At 31.6% G+C, this 21,213-nt stretch overlaps 1 protein-coding gene across 1 annotated transcript; it reads right to left on the bottom strand.

Moving 5' to 3' along the window:
• Positions 1-7,029: 7,029 nt before the first annotated feature.
• On the bottom strand, positions 7,030-19,430 carry LOC25491890 (protein RFT1 homolog). The gene is made up of 16 exons (XM_013599935.3): positions 18,884-19,430; positions 18,645-18,711; positions 17,944-18,023; positions 17,582-17,676; positions 15,826-15,986; positions 15,496-15,647; positions 14,478-14,596; positions 13,151-13,314; positions 12,914-12,988; positions 12,447-12,518; positions 11,344-11,481; positions 8,823-8,978; positions 7,845-7,897; positions 7,578-7,756; positions 7,387-7,471; positions 7,030-7,304 (listed from the first exon to the last, which is right to left on the bottom strand). Exons 2-15 carry the CDS (start codon positions 18,691-18,693, stop codon positions 7,411-7,413), a joined length of 1,554 nt encoding a protein of 517 aa, XP_013455389.1. The 5' UTR covers positions 18,694-18,711; positions 18,884-19,430; the 3' UTR covers positions 7,030-7,304; positions 7,387-7,410.
• Positions 19,431-21,213: the final 1,783 nt, after the last annotated feature.

The raw sequence follows: 21,213 nt of genomic DNA, 5'->3' as shown, positions 1-21,213 counted from the left end.
ATTTTAGTGACTAAAAATGTTGATGGAAATTTTTTATATGGACTAAAAATGCTGACGGAAAATTTTATAGGGACTAAAAATACTAACGGAAAATTTTGTAGGGACTAAAAAGTATGATTTATTTTTATAGGGACTAAAATCAAAATTACAGATATTTATAGAGACCAAAAACTTAATTAACCCTTAATTCTAACATAAGAAACCCATGCCCAATAGGTAGAGAGGAAGGGAAAGTTAAGGTTACCTATGAGAGGCAACAAAGAATACCCAAAGCTGCATAAGGACAAGACAAACATATGCAAAAAGTAACAAAATGGAGTGTGTTATGAAAATAGTTAAAATAAAATAAAATAAAATGAATATAGAGGTCTACAAGGGAATGATGAAAAAGTATAGTTGAAAGGAATATGAGGTGGGTGGTAAAAGCAAAGACTTGATGGGGTTTGGGGTCCATCCACAGTCCCACTTACATTCTTTTTGCAGAGAATATTATGCATTTCAAACCTAAAATATATTTATTAGTCTTTGACTTAAAATAGTTGTTTTATCCCTTCACTTTCTCACATTTTGTCTGTTTTGATTTGAGTTTGCATTATAGTTTTTAATAGTAGTATTTTTTATTTGTAATGAAAGTGGAGAACAGAATTATGAGGGATTGAAGAAGAGTGAAGTGAGAGCATGTGACACTTTTCCTCTAAGTCAAGATTTTATCAAACAAATCAATTAATTTAACTTAAGTTTTTAATTGTTATATATACCCCTTAGGGAAAGTGTGTTTCCACTCTACAATTTCAATTATGCATGCATAACTATGATCATACCACTAATCACATGAAATTTTTAATTTCTCTTATAATTTTACTTATTTTTTTCTTTTTTGGAAGTAATACAAATATCAACCTCACTAAAATAAAAAAGGATGAAATTGTGAACAAACTTACAACATTTAAGTTCATAACAAAAATACGGCACAAGTGATAATTTTACTTATGGTTGGCAAAAACTTTTAATACTAAAAATATTAGTAAGAATTAATTGATTTTTAGTCTATGTAACATGCACTGTTCCACGTTTTAGTTTCAATTTTCTTGCCATCTTTAATTCTTAGAATAAATTAAATAATTACATTTAGTCCTCATCGATTAAAAAAACTGTAATGGGCTAATACTATAAAGTCTACGATAAAATTATGTCAGTCATATTCTATAAAATAAAATTAAAATGATCAACATATTATTTGTGTTAAATGGATTGGTAGACATTAAAAATGGTAAGATCTTTTAAAAGGACTAAAATTGAAGAGTGAAAAAAATGTTACTGAGTTGTTACTGGGAGTATAAATATAATTAAGTCAATTATTGAAAAAAGATGGTTCTTGTTATATAGTGTTAAAGGTCTATTATTATTATTATGACTAGTTATAGTAAACTATATCATTTATCTTATATAGTAATCAGTAAATATTCAACCACTAGTGTTGTTTGTAAAAGTTTTATAAATTTTAGATGTTTGCACAACATGGAAGCTGTAAACCTCCCAAGCAACAACCTCTTTTTAGCATGGACTTTAGTTTGGAATATAGGTTTCCTCAACAATTAGGATGGACTTGTGAAGGGTTCTAGTCTTTTTACCTTAGACTGTTAAATATTTGATTTGATTTAATCTATGTACATAGATAGTACTTAGTATCATTTAAAATTTTGCATATATTAATAAGGATGTTTAGTTCTTATATAATATATTAGTAAGGATATTTTTATATAAAATAAATTAATAGATCAATAATTCAATGTTCATGAGGTAAGTAAAATATACTAATAATTGTTGCACTCGGGTTTTGAACTCTGATTCTTCTAAATATTTTATCATTAGACAAAGATTTAGCATTTTAAAAAGCGACATACTCCCTCTGAAATAAAAAATATAAGCAAAAAAGTAGCTGAAAAATTGATGTATATGGACTAAATTTTTACATCAACTTTTAAATGCGGCTTTATATTAGTGACAAAGGTAGTATTTTTTTTTATAGGGAAAATAACTTATATCATTTCATTAAAAATTAAATCAGTGATACATGTTGGACTTTCATCAAAAATGTGGAAGCTAGAAAATAATATGGTTGCCTTAGCTAACTCATGAGCAACCTCATTTGCTTGCCTCCTAATGAACTCGACATGAGAGTTTGTTAAAAAGATATTACAAAACTGAATGTTATTATCCATAATGCATCTAAATTCGGTGATGTCTCCTCTGCTTTTGTTAAAATAATCAACTACTGTTTTCGAATCTATCTCAAAATCAACGCTGAAGTTCATTGATCCACCGAATTGCATGATAAAGTCCCAAAGCTTCTCCAATGTCAACTGGACACAGTGGTGAAAACCACATGGTCTTTGAACGAACATGGTTTCCTGTTGAATCGTGAATACACATGTATATACCTACTTTATTACTGGATGTAAAAAGAATGCATCAACATTGCATTTAAGTCTACCACTTCTTGGTTTCCTCTATCGAACGTTACTGTACATGATGTCCGTATTCTGACCATCATGAATTTGAGGGTCTATGTTTGAAGGTAAGTGAACCTGACCTGAAGGACCCTATGTGAAGATATTATTACTACTACTTAAAAGAGAAGTAAATTTAACTTAGCACGAAAATTTGAACTAAAGGCTTTGATACAGCCATACCTATGAGCTTCCTTAGCCACCACCAACTCACCTCGAAATAATATAAAAAGCATTGTAAAAAACTAAAACAAGAGAAACAAAAAGAAGGGTCACATTGAAAAGGATGGAAGCAACATCCTACTTAACTAATTATCACGAATTCTCAAAAAGGAAAGGGAAAAAAAAAAAATCATTTCACTTGCTAATCAGCGACAAATTTGTAGTATATCATGTAAAATTAAACTTTTCTTATGCCAATATCCAATGAAAAGTTATTATTTTATCACATCACACCACTTTTGTTATGATATTTTAAAAATTGATTGTGTAGCATGGAGAAATTGTTGACTCGTATTGAATGTCTGAGTAAAATTATTTTACCTTGATCTTTAAAAATAAAATAAAAATTATTTTACTTTGACAATGTATGTCCCTATAAACTTAGCTCAATTGGCAAGGACAATGCCAAATATATACAACATCTGAGATTCGAAAAAAAAAAATATATGTCTGTTAAATTCTTAGAAAAAAAAATGTTACTAAAAGAATGGATTTATAGATCCATGTGATCAAAGACTCAGTGAACTGATGAGGAATTTGAAACCTTTAAGCTTTGGTTGTTGGTGATTCTTTATGAGATCTTAAGAGAATTTAATTAAAAGCAAGGTAATCAAGAGAATTTAAGATTATAGGGTCCCAAAAATAATCATTACATGTCATGTTTTATCATATTCATATGCTGTTGGTTGCAAAAAAGATACTTTAACACACAAGACATGAAATGAGAGAGTGCATAGTTAGTTCTTTGCTAGAATAGGAAGAGATAGACAATCAAATAATTTAGACCTTCTAAAGTAATAGGACATAGAATAATTGTAAAGGAATCAAAGAGTTTGTGTGGAATTTGAAAATTGTCATCTCTCAATGAAGTTAAAAAAAAAAAGTTTAAATATACCTTTAATCCTTGCACTTTCATCAGATTTTGGCATTGGTCCCTACACTTATTTTTGTTTGGAATTGATCCCTGCACTTTGTAAAAATATTGGTATTGGTCCCTTTATTAACTTTCTGTTAAAAAAAAATACAAAACTATTGGTATTGGTCCCTGCATTTTGTAAAAATATTGGTATTGGTCCCTGCACTTTGTAAAAATATTGATATTGGTGCCACGTGGCGTGAAATGATTGGGCCACGTGGCACTCCGTTGGTTTTATGTTTTTTTTTTAACAGAAAGTTAACAGAGGGACCAATACCAATATTTTTAAAAAGTGCAGGGACCAATGCCAAATAAAAAAAAGTGCAGGGACCAATGCCAAAATCTGATGAAAGTGCAGGGACCAATGACACATTTAAACCTAAAAAAAAAAAGGCTTAATTGCACTTTTCCCCCCTATCTTTTGTTAATTGTGCGATTTTGCACCCCCTCTTTTGTTTTGAGCGATTTTGCACCCTATCTTTTGCCAACCGTGTTTTGTTCAAAGTCATCATTAAAAGAGGGGAAAATGGGCAAAAGATAGGGTGCAAAATCGCTCAAAAAATATAAGTGAGGGTGCAAAATCGCACAATTAGAAAAAAGATAAGGGACAAAAGTGCAATTGAACACAAAGATGAGGTGCAAAATCAGAAAGGGGGCAAAAAGATGGGGTGCAAAATCGCTCAAAAAAAAAAGAGGGGGTGCAAAATCGCACAATTGGCAAAAGATAAAGGAGAAAAGTGCAATTAAACAAAAAAAAAGTATCATCTTTTCAAGTTTCATAATGTTGATAATATATTTGGTCAATTATGTCTAAGCTAACGAGCCATAAATTGGTTTCAATTTTTATTATAACACAATGACAAAATTGAATAGCACTAACATGGAACTAAATTACATCTCAATGTTTTGACAAAATTTCTTACCAATAACCAAAGTTTTAAAAAAACGATCCGATACTGAGAAAAAGATCACAACAAAATGGTATAGACAGCCGACATTGCCGTTTTTCACTGTTTGCCCAGAGTGAACAAAAATCATGACGAAACACGATTACGGTAAAAAAAAATGCCGTTTGTAACAAAAGACATAGAATCCGGATATTTTTTCAATTGAGATACATGAAAATCATATTCTTAGTGCATATTTGATCATAAATTACATAAGTTATCTCCTTATCTAATTTAGAACTCCAAATCTTTGTCTAGTTTAAGTTATCAAAGTTACGATCATTGTTTAAGAGTTGTGCAATGTTGTGATTAATTCACACCGCGACAATCACAATCCTTAACGCAACACCCATACATGCCGAAATCGTGAAATCCTATACGCGACCGCGATCTTGTATGTTAATTAAAACTTTGTCAATAACTATTTCAGCAAATATTTGAACTTCCAATTCTAACTGCAAGTCTGAAATAGTATGAGTGCATTTTTCAACACAACGCAAAATCTGCTTCTTTTTTTTATCACTTCTTGTCAAGTAAATAAATATTAGAGACAACTGATTTTGCTTGACAGAAACCAAACACCCTTGTTTTTCACCAAAATCACCTTTGACATGATATGAAATTAATTCTGATATGATGCATAAAAATAAATTTAATCAATGACATAAATATAAATATATATATATTCTCATGATAAAGTTCATCAATTAGAATCAAAAGTTTAGTTATCTTTTTCTATGCTTGATTTGAATCATGTTTGTTTCTTCCTTGAACATGTACCAAAAAGTTGTAAAAATCCATCAAGGAATCCAACCTCTTAAGCAAAACTCAGCAAATGAAATTATTTGGTTTTAGAAGATGGAGTACACTTTATGCACACTCTTAATTGGATACTCGTCTAAAATCATAGTCTACATTTTAATCATAAGCTTCCTATTTTTTCTTCTTTTCTACTTTTTTCAACTTTTTATAAGTTTTCAAAGATTATAATTACCATTCTTGGCATTTCTAGTGATATTGGAGGCCAACCAACATACTCGTGGCAATATGAATCATAACCTTTGCTGCTTTCTTCCCATTTTCCATCACTGTTATTGCTTTTTGTGAATTGGTTTTGACTTTTGACATTTCTGTCTCATCCATTAGACAGGTTCATTAACAAAATAAGTTCTTTACAAATCTTCTTTCAAAAAAAGTTCTTTACAAATCTTAACATTTTCCAGATTTTTTTTTTTCAAATTTTTCATCATCATTTTGAGGAATTAGTAACCTCGCCATATTTTTCATGCATTATATCTATTGAATTGCAAGATTATTATTATTTTATAAATGTTTGCTTATTTGTAATCTATTTTATCCCTTCTAACCAATGTTTTATAAATAAAAATCAAACATCTAACCGGATGGACCTCAAAGTCATAGTTTAACCGTTTTAACAATTTTATCTCTCATACTCACATTTTGTTTTTACTTTCTCTATCGATTACTTTGATTTTTGTTCCAATACTTAAATTTCTTTATATATTTTGATTTTACAAAAAGTTGTCCCAACAAATAGTTGTTCAAATAACATTCTTCTTAATATATTTTCAAACCAAGACGAAACCGCAATCAAACTGCTCATTATGTTAAACTCAGGACTAATCAATCAACTCAAGACGAAACCGCAATCAAACTGCTCATTATGTCAAATTCATTTCAATTATTAAAACATTGTTTCTAGTGTCAAATCACATTATGCCAAATTTGTAATATAAACAACACAATTTTTCCCAATTATATCCAGACAATTTGCTAATTTGTACCAATGCACAATTTCCAGTTCAGAGGCATTTTCTACAATCATTGTACAGAATATCCAAATCTCTAATTCTCCCCACCTCTTATCATCTTCATTACCAATTGAATTTCCAAAATTTGAAATTTATAAAACAAGTAAACAGTAAAGCTCTTAGAATTTTCTGATACCCTAATTTTGTGTCATTATATTGTCATAGGGAATACATGCTTTAGGAAAACCACTCCAGTTGAACCCAAAATAAAGGGGTACAGTGCTTCTGTCCAAAATTAAACTGAACTTATGATCAGAGTATTTTTCTTACCTGAACAAATTGAGTTAAGACTCATACAAGGAGTTAAACCTGTTCCTATACTTATTTTTATAATTTAAAAGGCTTAGAATTCAAGATTTTGTATAAGAATCAAACTTCTTACCACTTAAACCAACATAAGTTGATTTAAGATCCGGGGTGAATAGCCTCTTCAAAAAGAAGATCCGGGGTTGAAACAAAATGCAAAATGTGGAAAATTCAGTGGCAGTCTCAACTTTAAAACATGACGCATGAAATGTAATGTGCAGCTTCTTTAAAAAATAAAATGTATAACAAATGTACAAAATTTCCTTTGAAGATGGAAATATGAAAACATTGCTAGCTAAAGAATAAAAGAGCTGTTGTATTAATGGAAGGAAAAAAAAAATCAGAAAACAATATTTTCTGCACTTGTACACATCAAGTGTACAGCTCAGCATTTACAGTGCTCAACTTTCAGAAAAAAATAGACACGACAGAAATTAAGAAGAATGCACTGTCATTTTGTATTTGGTGGAGTAAGATTTAATTTACAAAAACATGAATGCAGTATTATGCATGTTACAAAATTTTGAATCCTCCCTACAAAACTAAGTGTTAATCCATCATCTTCCATTGTCTGCAAAAAAAAAAAATTGCTAATTTATCATATCTAAGGATAAATCTTAGAAATTAGCTGGCTTGAAAAGAACAAAACTCACCTCACAGTTAACTTGCAGAACTCATCAGTCCGAGTGATCTCGAAAGCGAATAATTTTTTTGATGAAAGGTTTTTCCCGGCAGTAACTAAAATACCAAAAACAAAAGTATGTTAACAAACAAGGAAGTGATAATAAACAATTTTAATCAACAAAAAATCATAGAAGTTGAAATAACTGGAAAGAATATATACATCACATATGACGACACACAGAAGCAAGCCAGTCCAACAGAGAAATGGATCATAAATGTTGGCCAGAAATTATCTTGGTCCAAAAATACATTCTCAGAAACGAGAGTGATTACACCTGAAAGTAACAGAATAATCCATCCAGAAGGCAAGCAGCCACGAAAAGAAAAGGAGGAAGATCCCTGTGGAAATAACAACCTTTAAATATGAAAACCATTCTCAATATTTGCATCAAATTATGGTAAACCAAATCAATGCCAATTGTCATACCTTGAAGTATTCCTTTATGAACATTGCAGAATATAAAATCCTCAATGTCATATCTTTAGTCAAGTGAAGGATCCAAAGAAAACTTTGCACTAACAAATTATGTAAATTAAATATGAGAAATCAAAGGTTGAGCTAACAGTATCTATTAATAAGGTAATTATGGTTGAACTAATAACCACATTAGATTTCAGCTGTTTAGAGAGAAGTATCTAAGGTTAGGACTCTGCGGAGGTAACAAATTAAATGCTAGTAATGTTACTTGTCTAGGCACTGTTACCTCTGATATAAAAAATTGGTATGATATCAAGGGGGGCAGCAGATCATGCCATTAGCCAATCATGCCATTAGCCAATCACGCGGCCATTTAAGTTAATGTGTCTCTCTCTATTACAGACCAGAGAGATGATACAAATAGTTAGGAATGGGAAATTTTCTCATAAACTGGGATAGTAGTTGGTTCAACACCATAATTAAGATTTATACACAACTTCTTACACATTGCTCCAGAGAGGAACAAAATCACCATAATGATGGACTTTTTTTATTTCTTTAATTTTTTGGTATATGAGGGAGGGTGCCAGTTGAGTTTTATTGATATAAACATGCACGTAGATGCAAGAAATAACGTGAAAAAGAACATAAAAATTTAATTCAGCATGTTGATAAGGATTTTAAAGTAATAACTATGGAAGTAAAATACACTAACAGAGAAGAGATAAAGTATTTCCCTTCCTTCGCTTTATTTTCATTTTCTTTCCTTTGATCAAGGGCATTTCTTTATATATTCCCCATCATGATCTAATTTGCATTTATATCTTACTTTTCCTTTAACCTTCATTTGAACACTGAGTTATAAACAATAACTAATATGTTTGAGCATCGACACGGTTGCCATAAGGAATGAAAAAGTGAATGCTCAATAGCGTAAAATAACCAACTGTGATTGTTGCACAGGCAACCAGACGGTATAAAGGATACTAAGAGAATTTGCCATGATCAGGCCAACTGACCCAGAAAGCTTTATTAGTAGGACATTCAGAACTACAGAGATCAAAGAGAATACAAGTAGTGAATCATTTGAACGCTTGAGTTGGCTCTCTGTTGCAACTGCATGCATAAAGGCTTCAGATGTTCCTGAAATGAGGAGAGGAACATAAACATTATAAAACAGATGAAGAATTTAATCCACCAGGGTAGCTAGTTATAAAAAAGGGAAATATGGAAGTGCATAATGATTGTTGGATGAAAACTTTTCCAGTCATTCTAATGATTTATGCCTAGCTTTGCTAATACATCAATATGCATTAGGCATTCGAGTAAATCAAATCTATGAGCAGCAATTGTACTAGTGGAAAAATTCAACTTGGAATATCAAAATAATACACAACATGGATTATGTTGAATAATTGGCTATCCGCTGTCTAGTTAAATAATACCAAAGATTTTTCCACCACAATCTTCAGCTCCCCGACAAAACACAAAGGTTTTGCAATAGCACAATTCCAGTTCAAGTTATCAGATGGTTAATGTAGTTTATTCAGTTCCTGAGCTGCAACCCCAAGCCTTTGTTGCCAATACGGAACCAGTTCAACACTCTCAACATTGGTCTGTTGATTCGCGTGCCTCACATCACATTGCCGTCAAACCTCAGAATCTGGTAAATGAGGCCCCACTTAGCAACCAGGAGCATGTTTTTCTAGGCAATGAACAAGGTCTGCTAATTAAACCCATTGGTTCAGCCTCCTAATGTTAAGTTAGATGTAAAAAAAATTGTAATGTGTTCCTTCCATTACTAAGATTCTTAATACTGTAGGTCAACTTGCCAAGTATAAATGTATTAAATCTCAATTCGATCCATCTAATTATGCAGTCAAATCTCAGGGTGATCACAAAGTACTGCTACAAGACTATATTTGACCAGATGGACTACATACGTTTTCCCACCTGCTGTCAAACAATTTAGTCGAGCATTCAAATCTCGATTCTGGTTTCTCCAATAATTCTGTATTCTACAGTTTTTTGAATCATTTGTAACTTTTTTAAATGCCACTAGCATTGTAACCACATACTCCTCCACTGTGATTTTTGTGGCGTAACAAAATAGACTAGGTGTTACGGTATATAGAATAAAGGGGAATTAGAGTAATTAGTAAGTTAGTTAATTAGGTTGTTATGTGGTTGTTCAGCTTTATATTAGTGGTGTGCTACTCTGTTTTTATTTCAGTTGTTGCTAGCAAGTCTTTAAATAGTCCTCAACGTGTAGAGGGGAGATACATCTGAATAGTTGAATTTTATACTTTCCTTCCCCTTGTGTTGTTGAATAAGGAATTCTAGTATTTCTTTTGCAATCCTCATTCTTTTGATTACTCACTCAATACTGTTTTTTTCTGGGAATGATTTCCTAACCAAAAAAGGGATCCTAGCACTAGGTCATCCTAGTTCCAACACTCTTCATAATATACTCAAATTGTACAATGTTCATGTAAAAACTTAGAGGAATTTTATGTACCATACCCCTCCGCTGTTTATTGCTGATATTTTAAAGTGATCTCAGCAACATCAAATCTCATGTTCTAGTGCCTTTGTTGTGCATACTGATAACTCCAAAATATATGTTGTTGGATTCAGGTGCAACCAATTCCTCTTCGGTAACAAATCCTTATTCTCAACCTTTTTCTACTTCCGGTTATTTACCAACATTTACCTCAGAAAATGGGTCCCAAACACAGTCCAAAGGGAAAGGTACTGTCAATCCTCTTCCCTATTTCTCACATGCAAACTTCAAACCCTTTTTCCAAGCTTTCCAAACATCCCTCCACTTGTATGCACAATATGAACTTCAAGTTCAACACCACATCTTGAGCTCTGATACTAGTGAGAGCACTGACAGAGGAATTAGAACAATGAAGATAAAAAATACTCAAAAAGAATGACTTTCGTATTGAGTCCATCATCCTTAGCCAAGAATAATCCACTGATGGGTTTAACATTCCTCAGGTTTTCAAGCACCTGCATTCCCAATCAAAATCACCAGTCCTCGTACAAACTATTACTTGTAACGCTTCTTATATGCCCCTTGTTAGTTATTTCTGTTACAACTTACAAAAGCATTTCCTATTCTACCCGTCCACACATACACTTTACTCTAACAGTATAAAATTATCTAGGTTTCCAAACATACCCCAGACATTCCAAATTTACCTATCCAGCTTCCTTCATTCTATTGGTAGTTACTAATAATAGATGGAATATGCTTAAAAATTATCGTGTTTTGTTGACTAGTCTTCTATTGTTCCTGAGCAATAGAGTCATGACAATATATCTAACATTCAATTTACTACTTCCTATTTCATCTGCAAAATAAATCCCCAAGAACCATCGTGTCCAATAAAAAAGATTATATGCAGAATAAAAACTGAGATGTTATGGTCTTGTTTTAACCCATGATTAATGTCATCAAAGAATTAAAAAATGAGCAACCAAAAACAAGGCGAATTACCATTCATAGCCAAAACAATGACATAAAAGCAATAATAGCGGAGGACAGTTGATGCTTCTCCATCACTCCATTTTTTTCCATACAACAATCTAATGAGGGAATAAGAATAACTTGGACCAAATGCCATGAAAACAACACCTGCAAAGCAAATAGCTAGATATTATACCGCAGAAGGACAATAGAATATACAATTTAATGCAAAGTATGTCCAAATTCCCTCCTATGTGGAAAATAAATAAGGCTATATTCACACAACTCTTAATCACAGCAGCACAAGTGACTAAATTTGCGTATAAGAGTGAACAATTTAGGCAGGCATCTGGCTTGGATAGAGCAACAACAACAGAGTAATTGTGACGTATGACAAGAAAGACTGTGTTATCATCTTTAATATAAATATGATACCGACTCTTAAAAAAAAAATCACAAACCAGATCTTCAAAAATAAAACTACAAAACAGTCTTACAATTTTATACCAATAATTTTATGGTCTCAAAAGGCTTATCAATGCCTTAGACAGCATCCTCATTGAGGAGTCATTTAACACCATTGATATTGTCTCTATAGAAATGTGCCAAGCAGACAACATATTCATTGTTTTTTCATAAAAATGTTGTTCCTTGGGGCATGTAATACTAGCCCTAAGTAAATGAGGTCAATCTGTCAGGAAAGTTCACTCAGGGTTACATCCATATTTTTCTATCCTATATATTTTCCCTACAGAAAAAGTCGCAGTCTCATAAACAGTAAGATTCAAGTTTCTTTTCTTTTTTTTTTTTTTGCCCCTTAAAAGACATTAATATGGAAAATAATTACATAACTTAAGTTTGCTTACTACAAAAGATAAGAGAATAGTAATATACAGCCAATATAACATCAGGCAGCATGCTAGATGGTTATACAGTCAGTAATTTACATTAACTGGATCTGTTTATGTGACTTTACAATCTAACAGAACCATGAACATTCATACAAACTAAAATACAAGTAACTTTACATCTAATTCAAATAAGGAACAAGGTTAAATAATTGGTACTGAACAATAGGAAAACTAATATATACGTATCCAGCACAAAAAATAGAATTAAATGAAAAGACATACCAATCAACAAAACTAACTTGAGGGATTCTGTCAGGCAGCTTCCTAATGTCTTGTGTTTACCCTGATATTCTCCTGTCAGGCATGCCAAATCATTATTCAGTTTGTGAAATTGAAAACAATCTCACCATGGCCGCGGCCAAAACAGTAAGCTTTATGATTAAACATGAAAGAACTAAGCATTTAGAGCTAGAATGGAAAGTGAACAACAACCACAACAACAGAAACAATAATAAGTTAATAACAATAATTGACAGAACTAGTACTCAATTAAACCTAACACATTCGGGTGAGTGAGGAAGATAGAAATAAAAACAAGAGATATGTGCACACCAAAAGTAACATGCATTATAGTTTCTGAAGAAAGAGAGAAAAGAAGAAGAGTGTAGTAGAAGTAAATAATAATTGAAAAGAGAGCAATACATTCAGGTTTACTGTTCAACATAAATATAACAAGAGAGAAATAGAACCTGAAGCAGACCTTGCAAATGTTGTGTATGAACTTTCTTCAAATGGTAAAAAGACAAGTCTCACCACTAAGCTACCTGAAAAGGTGGTTTTTTTTTTTTAAAAAAAAAGACAATCATGTTTAGAAAACAAACATCTATCACATTTTTCAACAAAAAAAGTACTCTTGATGCAATTAGAAGATTAGAAGAAACACAATAGTTAAATTCTAGCACAAACTATGCAAACCATATACTGACCTAATTTATCCACGAGGCCATATACAGCTTGATTATATGGTGTATCAAACCACACGAGCACTATTTTCTCTCCTTCCTGAAGGATCAACTTTCGAAACGATTGAAAGGTGAACAGTATACACATCTTCGATAGTTGCTGGTCAAATCCAAAAACTCTTCCCTCTCTGCAAAAATTTGTTAGTTATAAACTGCACACTGATGATATAAATAAGCAAATATCAAACAAAATGAAATGTTATCAAGCTTCCACCATTTCCTTGCCAAGCATATTCAACACATCAGAAATTAAATTATGAGAAAATCATGTGTAATCAATCAGAAGACAAGATATGTACTGACCAGGGCCGTCCCTAGGTAATTGGAGGCTCGGCTCTCATGTAAAAATAGGCCCCTACTAAAATAAAAAATATAATTTTTTTAAAAGAGCAATTATCTATTGAAATTAAAAAATATAATTTTTACTACTGACATCATTCTGATATAACAATAGACTAATACAGGTTAGTGTTTTCTTAGGATTGAGCTCAAAAAATGATGATTGCTACATTGAACTGGAACAGAAGAAACTTCCTCTTATAATGGTTATGAAATGAAGGAAATCGGTAATGAAAGGGGAAAATGGAATGGAGTAGAGTAGAGTACTACTCCTTTCTAGATGGGTTTAACATCAAAAGAAAAGGAAACTGAAATCTGCCCGGAGAGAAGGATCGGCACCTTACACTCTACACCAAAACCATACCCAATGTCTCAAAAACTGGCCACTGCGGTCACTCATACCCTCTCTAATTCCCCCTCTCAAGATTCACTCAGATTCTCCCCTTCAATCTCTTTCTTCTGCATGTCCCTTTTCTATTATCACTCACTCTTTTCTCTACATTCCTACATTTGTCACACGCTTTTCCCCATTTTCATATGGTTGCAGGCCTGGTTCATTGGACCCATTTTCATATGCTTAGTGGGCCTACCATGCAAAACAAGAACAAGGAGAAGATAAATAGACATGGAATTTTACGTGGTTCAACCGACTGCAAACTAAAGGAGTAGCTTCTGCCAAATATGATCCCTCTGTAATGACCTGAGAAGATCTAGCCTATTATAGTCCGTCCTTTAACAAGCTTGTCAGACCACTGCTTGAAAGTTAACTAGAGATATGCTAAAATAATACCTAAAATACACACCCTTTCTTTAAGCTACTGCTGCCTAGTTCTAAATTTATGAACAGTCTGATTTTTTTAAATTCCCTTCATCTTCTTCTGAATGAGAAAGTTATAGAAGAAACAGACATCAACCATGTACAGATATTTCTGTGAAAAGAAAAAAACTGTACCTGAATGGGAAAAGGTAAGAGTATCTAAATTTCCGATAAAGAAGCAGATAGCCCCAGTAACCAAGAAATAAGCAAGCTCCATAAGCAGCCTGTGACAGCGCAAATATGATTGATTTTTCCTGGAAATTGTCATTCACCTCCAAAATTAGTTCCATTTACATGGAAATTACCATAGTCCAGCAAACTCTATTGGGGAGACTATGGATTATAAGTACATAAAAATCCAATGCACTTTGATAAACTAGTTCTTATAAAATGCAGGATAGGGAAATGAAACAAACAAGTACAATTTTATTTAAATTTGTAAGAATTCAGTAATCTGTGTAAATAATGAGTCACATTGTATTTATAGTAGTTTTATAATAATTTCATTGAATGGTTAATGAGTAAGCACTAGCCTAGGAAGTTGTACAATTAAAGGAATATCTAAAGATACTTAATTTTAACAAAATGCGACATGTTTTCCAAAAATTGATGAAATAAATTACTTGAAAGAGGCAAAATTTGAAAATTCAAGGGTCAAAGGGCTAGAATTCATGGGTTTCAACGACTATGTAATAGTACTAGAAGAATCCTCGGCAAAAATCTTTCAGCAAGACTTTTTTATCCCTTAGATTAAGTCATTAGTAAATAATCTACTTTTTAATTTTAGTTTTTTTTCTCTATTTTCTAAAACTTTCACTTTCTGTAATTGCTCTTGGTCGTTGGATTGCATTTCTAATTCATCTGACCACCCTTCAGTTCATCAAGAATTTAACAAAGGAAAGAGTTTAACAATTCAAATATTTTTACGGACGTAATGATTAATATAATTCATCTTCTCACTTTTAATAAATTAAAACAAATGATCATAAACAAAGAAAAAAAAAACAGTAATCTGTAACCATGAGTAACTGGTAAATTAGAAACTGGTCCAATAATGAACCAGTCATTAGCATTTCACAAGAACAATAGAGAAAGCATTGACTGCCTGGTTAATCATAAGGAAAGAAAAGACTAAAATATATGCTTAGCTCACCAGTCCAGTTAGATTGACAATTAAAAAGTACATTGTCAAGCACCGTGAGAATGTAGCGACTGTCTCAACCATCAACCGTAATTCCAGCAAGACCAAGTTCTGTGAAAGAATATACAAAGGCTCAGCCAAGAGCTCCAAAATGCAGGCACAACCTGGCATAATAAGTGAACTTTATTTATAAAAGATCACATTATGTAGCTTGGTAGATTTATGATTTTAACAGGGGCAATATTATAGAAAATACCATTTTTTTACCAAAGAAAATACCACTAATTACCCACTAAGGTAGAAAAAAAGGAAAACGGATGACAATAAGCTTCATTTGATTACCATTGATCAAGACAGCCTGCCCATATGGACTAAAATAACTTATTTGTTGCCACCAAAAGACAAAAAGGCATGCTACAATGGTAACAAGTATTCCAAGCGGGACACTCATCCATGCTACTTTCAATAGCTTCACGACACCTTCTTCCATAGACGTACCATCACTACAATATAAAAAATATATTTTTTAATGGAGCTCAGGCAAGAGCACAGGAAAATTCAATTTAAAACTATAATGTAACAAGTTATAAACCTTCAATCCCAATAATCTGATATTTTGGAATACATAATATTCTAAGCAATCAAAGAATTACAGACATAACCAATGATTGAGGGATTTAATTAACATTTTCACTGGCCCTTTCAATATTGATGTAGATATAGATATAGATATAAACAACAATTGAGAGACTCGATTCAGATTTCAGTAGCTCTTTCAATCAAATTGAACAATGACAGTTTATCTATAGCATCATAATATAAATATAATAATTACTCACCTATGATGTTATAGTTGTATGCCTAACACTATACTCGTTTTATAGTTGTATGCTTAACACAATAACTTGTTTTCCCAAAATCTCATCCACTCATTCATCAGTCATCACGATTTACAACTAACAAGCAGAATCACATAAGTTCGTGAATTGAAGCTTAAACCCCAAATCATGTTCCCAAATCACTTAATTCTAGAATTGCGTTTATTATTTTTAAATTGCTTGAATTCAGTTGTCAGCCCAAGAATCGATTAAGCCAATTATACATTTTACTTTAAATTCAAGCAATTTAAAAATAATGAACAAATCACACTTAAAATGAAAACTAAAACAATAATCATTTCAGCTGAATTCCAATATCGAAATCTAAATATACTAAACAGAAAAATTCTAGAATTAAACTGACTTGACCATGCTTATTATTTTTAAAATGCTTGAATTCCGAATCGCATTTAACCATGTAGCTTGAATTAATCGATATTGTAGCTTGAATTATTCGATATTGTAGCTTGACTTAACCATGTTTGTTATTTTTAAATTGCTTGAATTCAGTTGTTGACCCAATAACACATAAATTGTATATTTAAATTGCTTGAATTAACTTATATTGAATTGACAAGAATTCATTTGACTGCTGTTTTTTTTTTTCCTTCCTCACAAACTCATTTCAGAAATTTGCAACGGAACCATATGTGTTCATTTTTGCTACTGCACTAAACTACATAATCGATTAATTCTAGAATCGCGTTTTTGCCACCGATTTGGTTTCTATGTTTAATTTGTTCTGTTTTGCATTTCTGGGTTCCTTACTTTTTGCAACTGCACCCATAAAATTTAGTTTCAGTTTGTAAATAAAGAACTGGTTCACCGAACCATAACATCATTTCGGTTTGGTTCAGTCTAAATCATTAATGGTTCGGTTCAGTTTTCACAAACTGTAGATATCGTTCTGTTCGGTTTGGTTCAGTTTTCTTCCTGAACCAAACCATGAACACCCCTAAAACCAACTCTAATAAAATTAGCTATTCTGTAGAAGCGCGCAAGCTGAATGCGGGCTCAAAAGAAACTAATGCCCAATATAATAGGGTAAACTACATCTACATATAATATAGAAGGCATATGTCCTAACGAACAATGAGAGCACACTAACATTTATATTCCTAATAGCCAACCAAACTAACTTGACAAAGCAGTGTAGAACATAATTTCCTAAACAATTAATTATTCATATGCAATAGAATTAGCAAAGTATAAAGGATCACCTTTTCATATCCATTCGCATGCATGCTCGGCGGAAACCCTCCCGGCTAAGAAATAAAACACATGTGACAAACAGATGAAACTGCACTGCATACATCTGCATGAAAAAAGGTAACATCATGGTAAATCATTTTTTTTATCAAATAAGTTAACAATGCAACTCAGAATGACAATAAAGCACATACAACCAAAAATGACCTCATTTTAAGGGGAAAACACCTCATTTAAAGGGATCCGGCTCATCCAAAATGAGAAACTCACTTTAGACGACAAAGTGAACCAGATTCCATTTTAAGGTGTATGTTACAATCACACACTTAGAAGGTGATAACAGAACCAAAATTGGATCGGAAAAAAAGTTTACCGCATAGTCCGCTTCTGTGAGATGCCTTACGATCCATGTATTGAATATAAATGGAATTCCTCTTGACAAGAATTGAGTAGCTGGATTCATGTTATTCCAAAAAATATCATCATCAGCCAACCACATAAAGCTTTACTATGTAAAACATGCAAGCCCGACACACACACACACCCATTGTATTTAAAAATAAAAATAAAATAAAATAATTCAAGAGAAGAGGGAACATGCATTGTCAGTGTAAACTAGTTTTACAATGATGTCCAATAAGAATTCGGCATTTTGCAGTTGTTTTTAAAATACAGTTACAAAGTGGTGGCAATATAATGAGCTCTCATTGGATAGTCCATTGTAAAACTAACTTATGCATCCCGGTTAAACTCATTATTCAGTACACAGTTTACACTGAGAACCAATAAGAATGAAGCATTTGGTAGTTATAAAATAAGCATATGTGGCAATATGCTTTTAAAGTCATAAAAGTACTTTACACTGTCAGTGCATATCTATTAAACTCGTAAATACATTGCAGGATTTAATTTGTATACATTGTCAATCAATGAAATCATTTAAAACGCATGACTTTACTCATAAGAACTTTTAAATGGTTTATTTGATACAAATTAAAGTCTAAATTTGAAGCATAGATGATGATTTTAGAATGAGTGAGTGAGTGTGATGTAAATGTAAAGAAGGAAAGGTACCTAAAAGGTATTTGAAGGTGCGAGACAAATTGGTAGGATCCTTGGACATAATGGAAGAAATTGTAAACTGCAGAAAACGAAAAATGCTTGGATTAGATGCTTTTGTTGATGTGAAACGATTCCAGAAATAATAATCACTTGTTGAAAAAATCAATTCCAGAAATAATCACTTCAAACTTGGTGGTCGTAAGTTATTATTAGATAAACCAAATACCTAAGAGAGAGATTGAATCAAATACCTTATTGTTAGATTAGATGATACAGAAGCGATTTCAAATCAGTTTTCCTGCAATTGAATTTCAGTTACTGATTTTGCATTTGTAGCTGAATGCAACAATTGCATCTCTCGATTCTGGCTGAATCGCAGTCCAAACGCATGTTTCACTCTTCAAACGCAGTTTTTCAATTTCATAAGATGTTTGGCCAGAATCAAACGCGGATCTGAAAAAGTGATTCAACCACCAAAACGCGAGTCCACTAGAAGCCACCAATCGTAGCTTCTGCGGCAGCACAAAATCGATTTTGGATTTCTTTTTTGGTGACAAATCTATTTTCCCAAATTACCCATGCTTCAATTCAAGCCCCGATGTTTATTTTCTTTCTCAAGCTGCAATTTTTTATAGTCTGCGCTTTTCCATTAAATTTTCAGAATTGGAGAAAAACGAAAATGGGGTAGGAAGAGTGAGGAAGCTGTGCAATATTCATAGAAGCATCAATGGAGAACACGGTGAAAATTATAAAATTTGACAAATAAAAACAGAATTAAAGAGAAGAAAGAGACACTGAATGAATGAGTTCATGAAATGACTTCAATTACCTACAATATATTTTTATTAATTAGAGAATTCTTAATTAGTTTTCTTTCAAAATTATTTTTATTAATATTATTTTAAAATGAATATTAAATATAATTCAATTGATTCTACCAAAGAAAGTAGCAATAATAAATTCAGTTGATAGAAATATATTAAAAAAACTCTTTTTTTTTTAAAAAAACTCTTTTTTTTTTTAAAAAACTTTATAAATTAATATTATTTTAAAATGTTTTTTTTTTTTACAAATATTTTAAAATGAATTTCTGAGTCAATAAAAATTCATTTATGATTTTGGATAAGTTAAGAATAAGATATTTACTTTTAAATACAATTTAAAGGATAGTTTGGTCATTTTACATTCAAAATCAATTTTGATTTAAATTATCCAAAAAACATCAACTTATAAAAATCATTTTTAAATAAGTGTATCCAAACATAAATCAATTCACCTTAAACTTGCTTTTAACCAAAATCAATTATCTCAGACTCAATTTTATCAAAATCAATTATCGTCACCGTCATACCAAACACATAATTAATCAATGTAGTAGCATAGAGAAAGAAACCAAAGAGTCTTGATAATTTTTTTAAAACTTGCATAATTAATCTTTTCTAAAAAGACTCACTACTATTATTGTGTCCTATTTTTTTCTCTTTCAGGAAGCATAATCTTTCAAATTTATATGGTTCACAACTCTTATCAAAACTCTTTTTGCACAAAAAGATTATATACATATTTATGTCCAATTTTGTCAAAGCCTATGTCTCTACAGCAGCCTCTCAATCTAATAAATAAACCATTAGATACATCCAATGATAAAATGTTGAGAAAAAAAGTCTTAAACTCCAAATTAATTTCATTCATGTAAAATCTGGTTGCATTTATTTCATGATTCTCAAAAACAAACTGTGTAGATTGTAATAAACGGTGCTTGAAACTTAAACAGTCCAATCACAGTCTTATCAACTTGCTTATCAAAAAACTATAAACAACAACTATGCACTAGGCTGTAAAGAAAGAAAAATAGAGTAATGATATTTGTACATCAAATTGATGACAACTTTGATGATAATCTTGTTTTTCTCTTTTTTTATTGGTTAAAAACAATAGAGAGAAAAAGTGAGAGAGATGATAAGAATATCATGTGCATATGAGAGAGAAAATAGTTCAAAAGTTATCATAAAATAGTTATATAAAATATCATTTCTCGAAAAATATCAAAATTCATGTGACATAGGCGAGAAGAAAAAAGAACAACTTACCTAATTAAATGAGACATGTTGAAAGAGAGGGTCATATATAAGAGAATTGTTGTTCCCACATATAGTATGGCTGTGCCACACGAGTAAAATACCAAAATGCCTTTCGGCAGTTAACTGTCGAAGTTTTGAGTAAACCGGCGGCAGCAAACTACCGAGGATTTCCTCGGGAAATCCTGCCCTACAAAATCTGGCAGAATCTCCTCTCCTCTCATACATTATCTCAATAATTTCTTCAAATTTCTCTCAAACTCTCTAAAAAAGACACCCAAATCCAACCAACTTTTTTCAACAAAATCACAAGTAAGTAATTATAATGCTATTAACTTACATTTTAGTTGTTATAAATGTTTTGATTTTTTAGTTTTTGAGTACATTTATTATTTGTTAGTAGATTTACATGTTATAATTAATTTGTAGGGTATATGTTAGTTGATTAATGTTGTTAAAATATTTGCATGATGTTTATGTTATATGATTAATTTTTTTATTTT

This window comes from Medicago truncatula, chromosome 4 (genome assembly GCF_003473485.1).
Source record: "Medicago truncatula cultivar Jemalong A17 chromosome 4, MtrunA17r5.0-ANR, whole genome shotgun sequence".
NCBI lineage: Eukaryota > Viridiplantae > Streptophyta > Magnoliopsida > Fabales > Fabaceae > Medicago > Medicago truncatula.
The sequence above is the reverse complement of the archived record's forward strand: the minus strand, read 5'-3'. Positions and strand labels throughout refer to the sequence as shown.

Coding starts and splice junctions, on each gene's coding strand:
- LOC25491890 (XM_013599935.3), bottom strand. CDS start 18,693: ATGTCCAAGGATCCTACCAATTTGTCTCGCACCTTCAAATACCTTTTA. Junction 17,677..17,943: donor TCACAGAAGCGGACTATGCG/GTAAACTTTTTT, acceptor TTTTTCATGCAG/ATGTATGCAGTGCAGTTTCA. Junction 7,757..7,844: donor TCATAAAGGAATACTTCAAG/GTATGACAATTG, acceptor TTATTTCCACAG/GGATCTTCCTCCTTTTCTTT.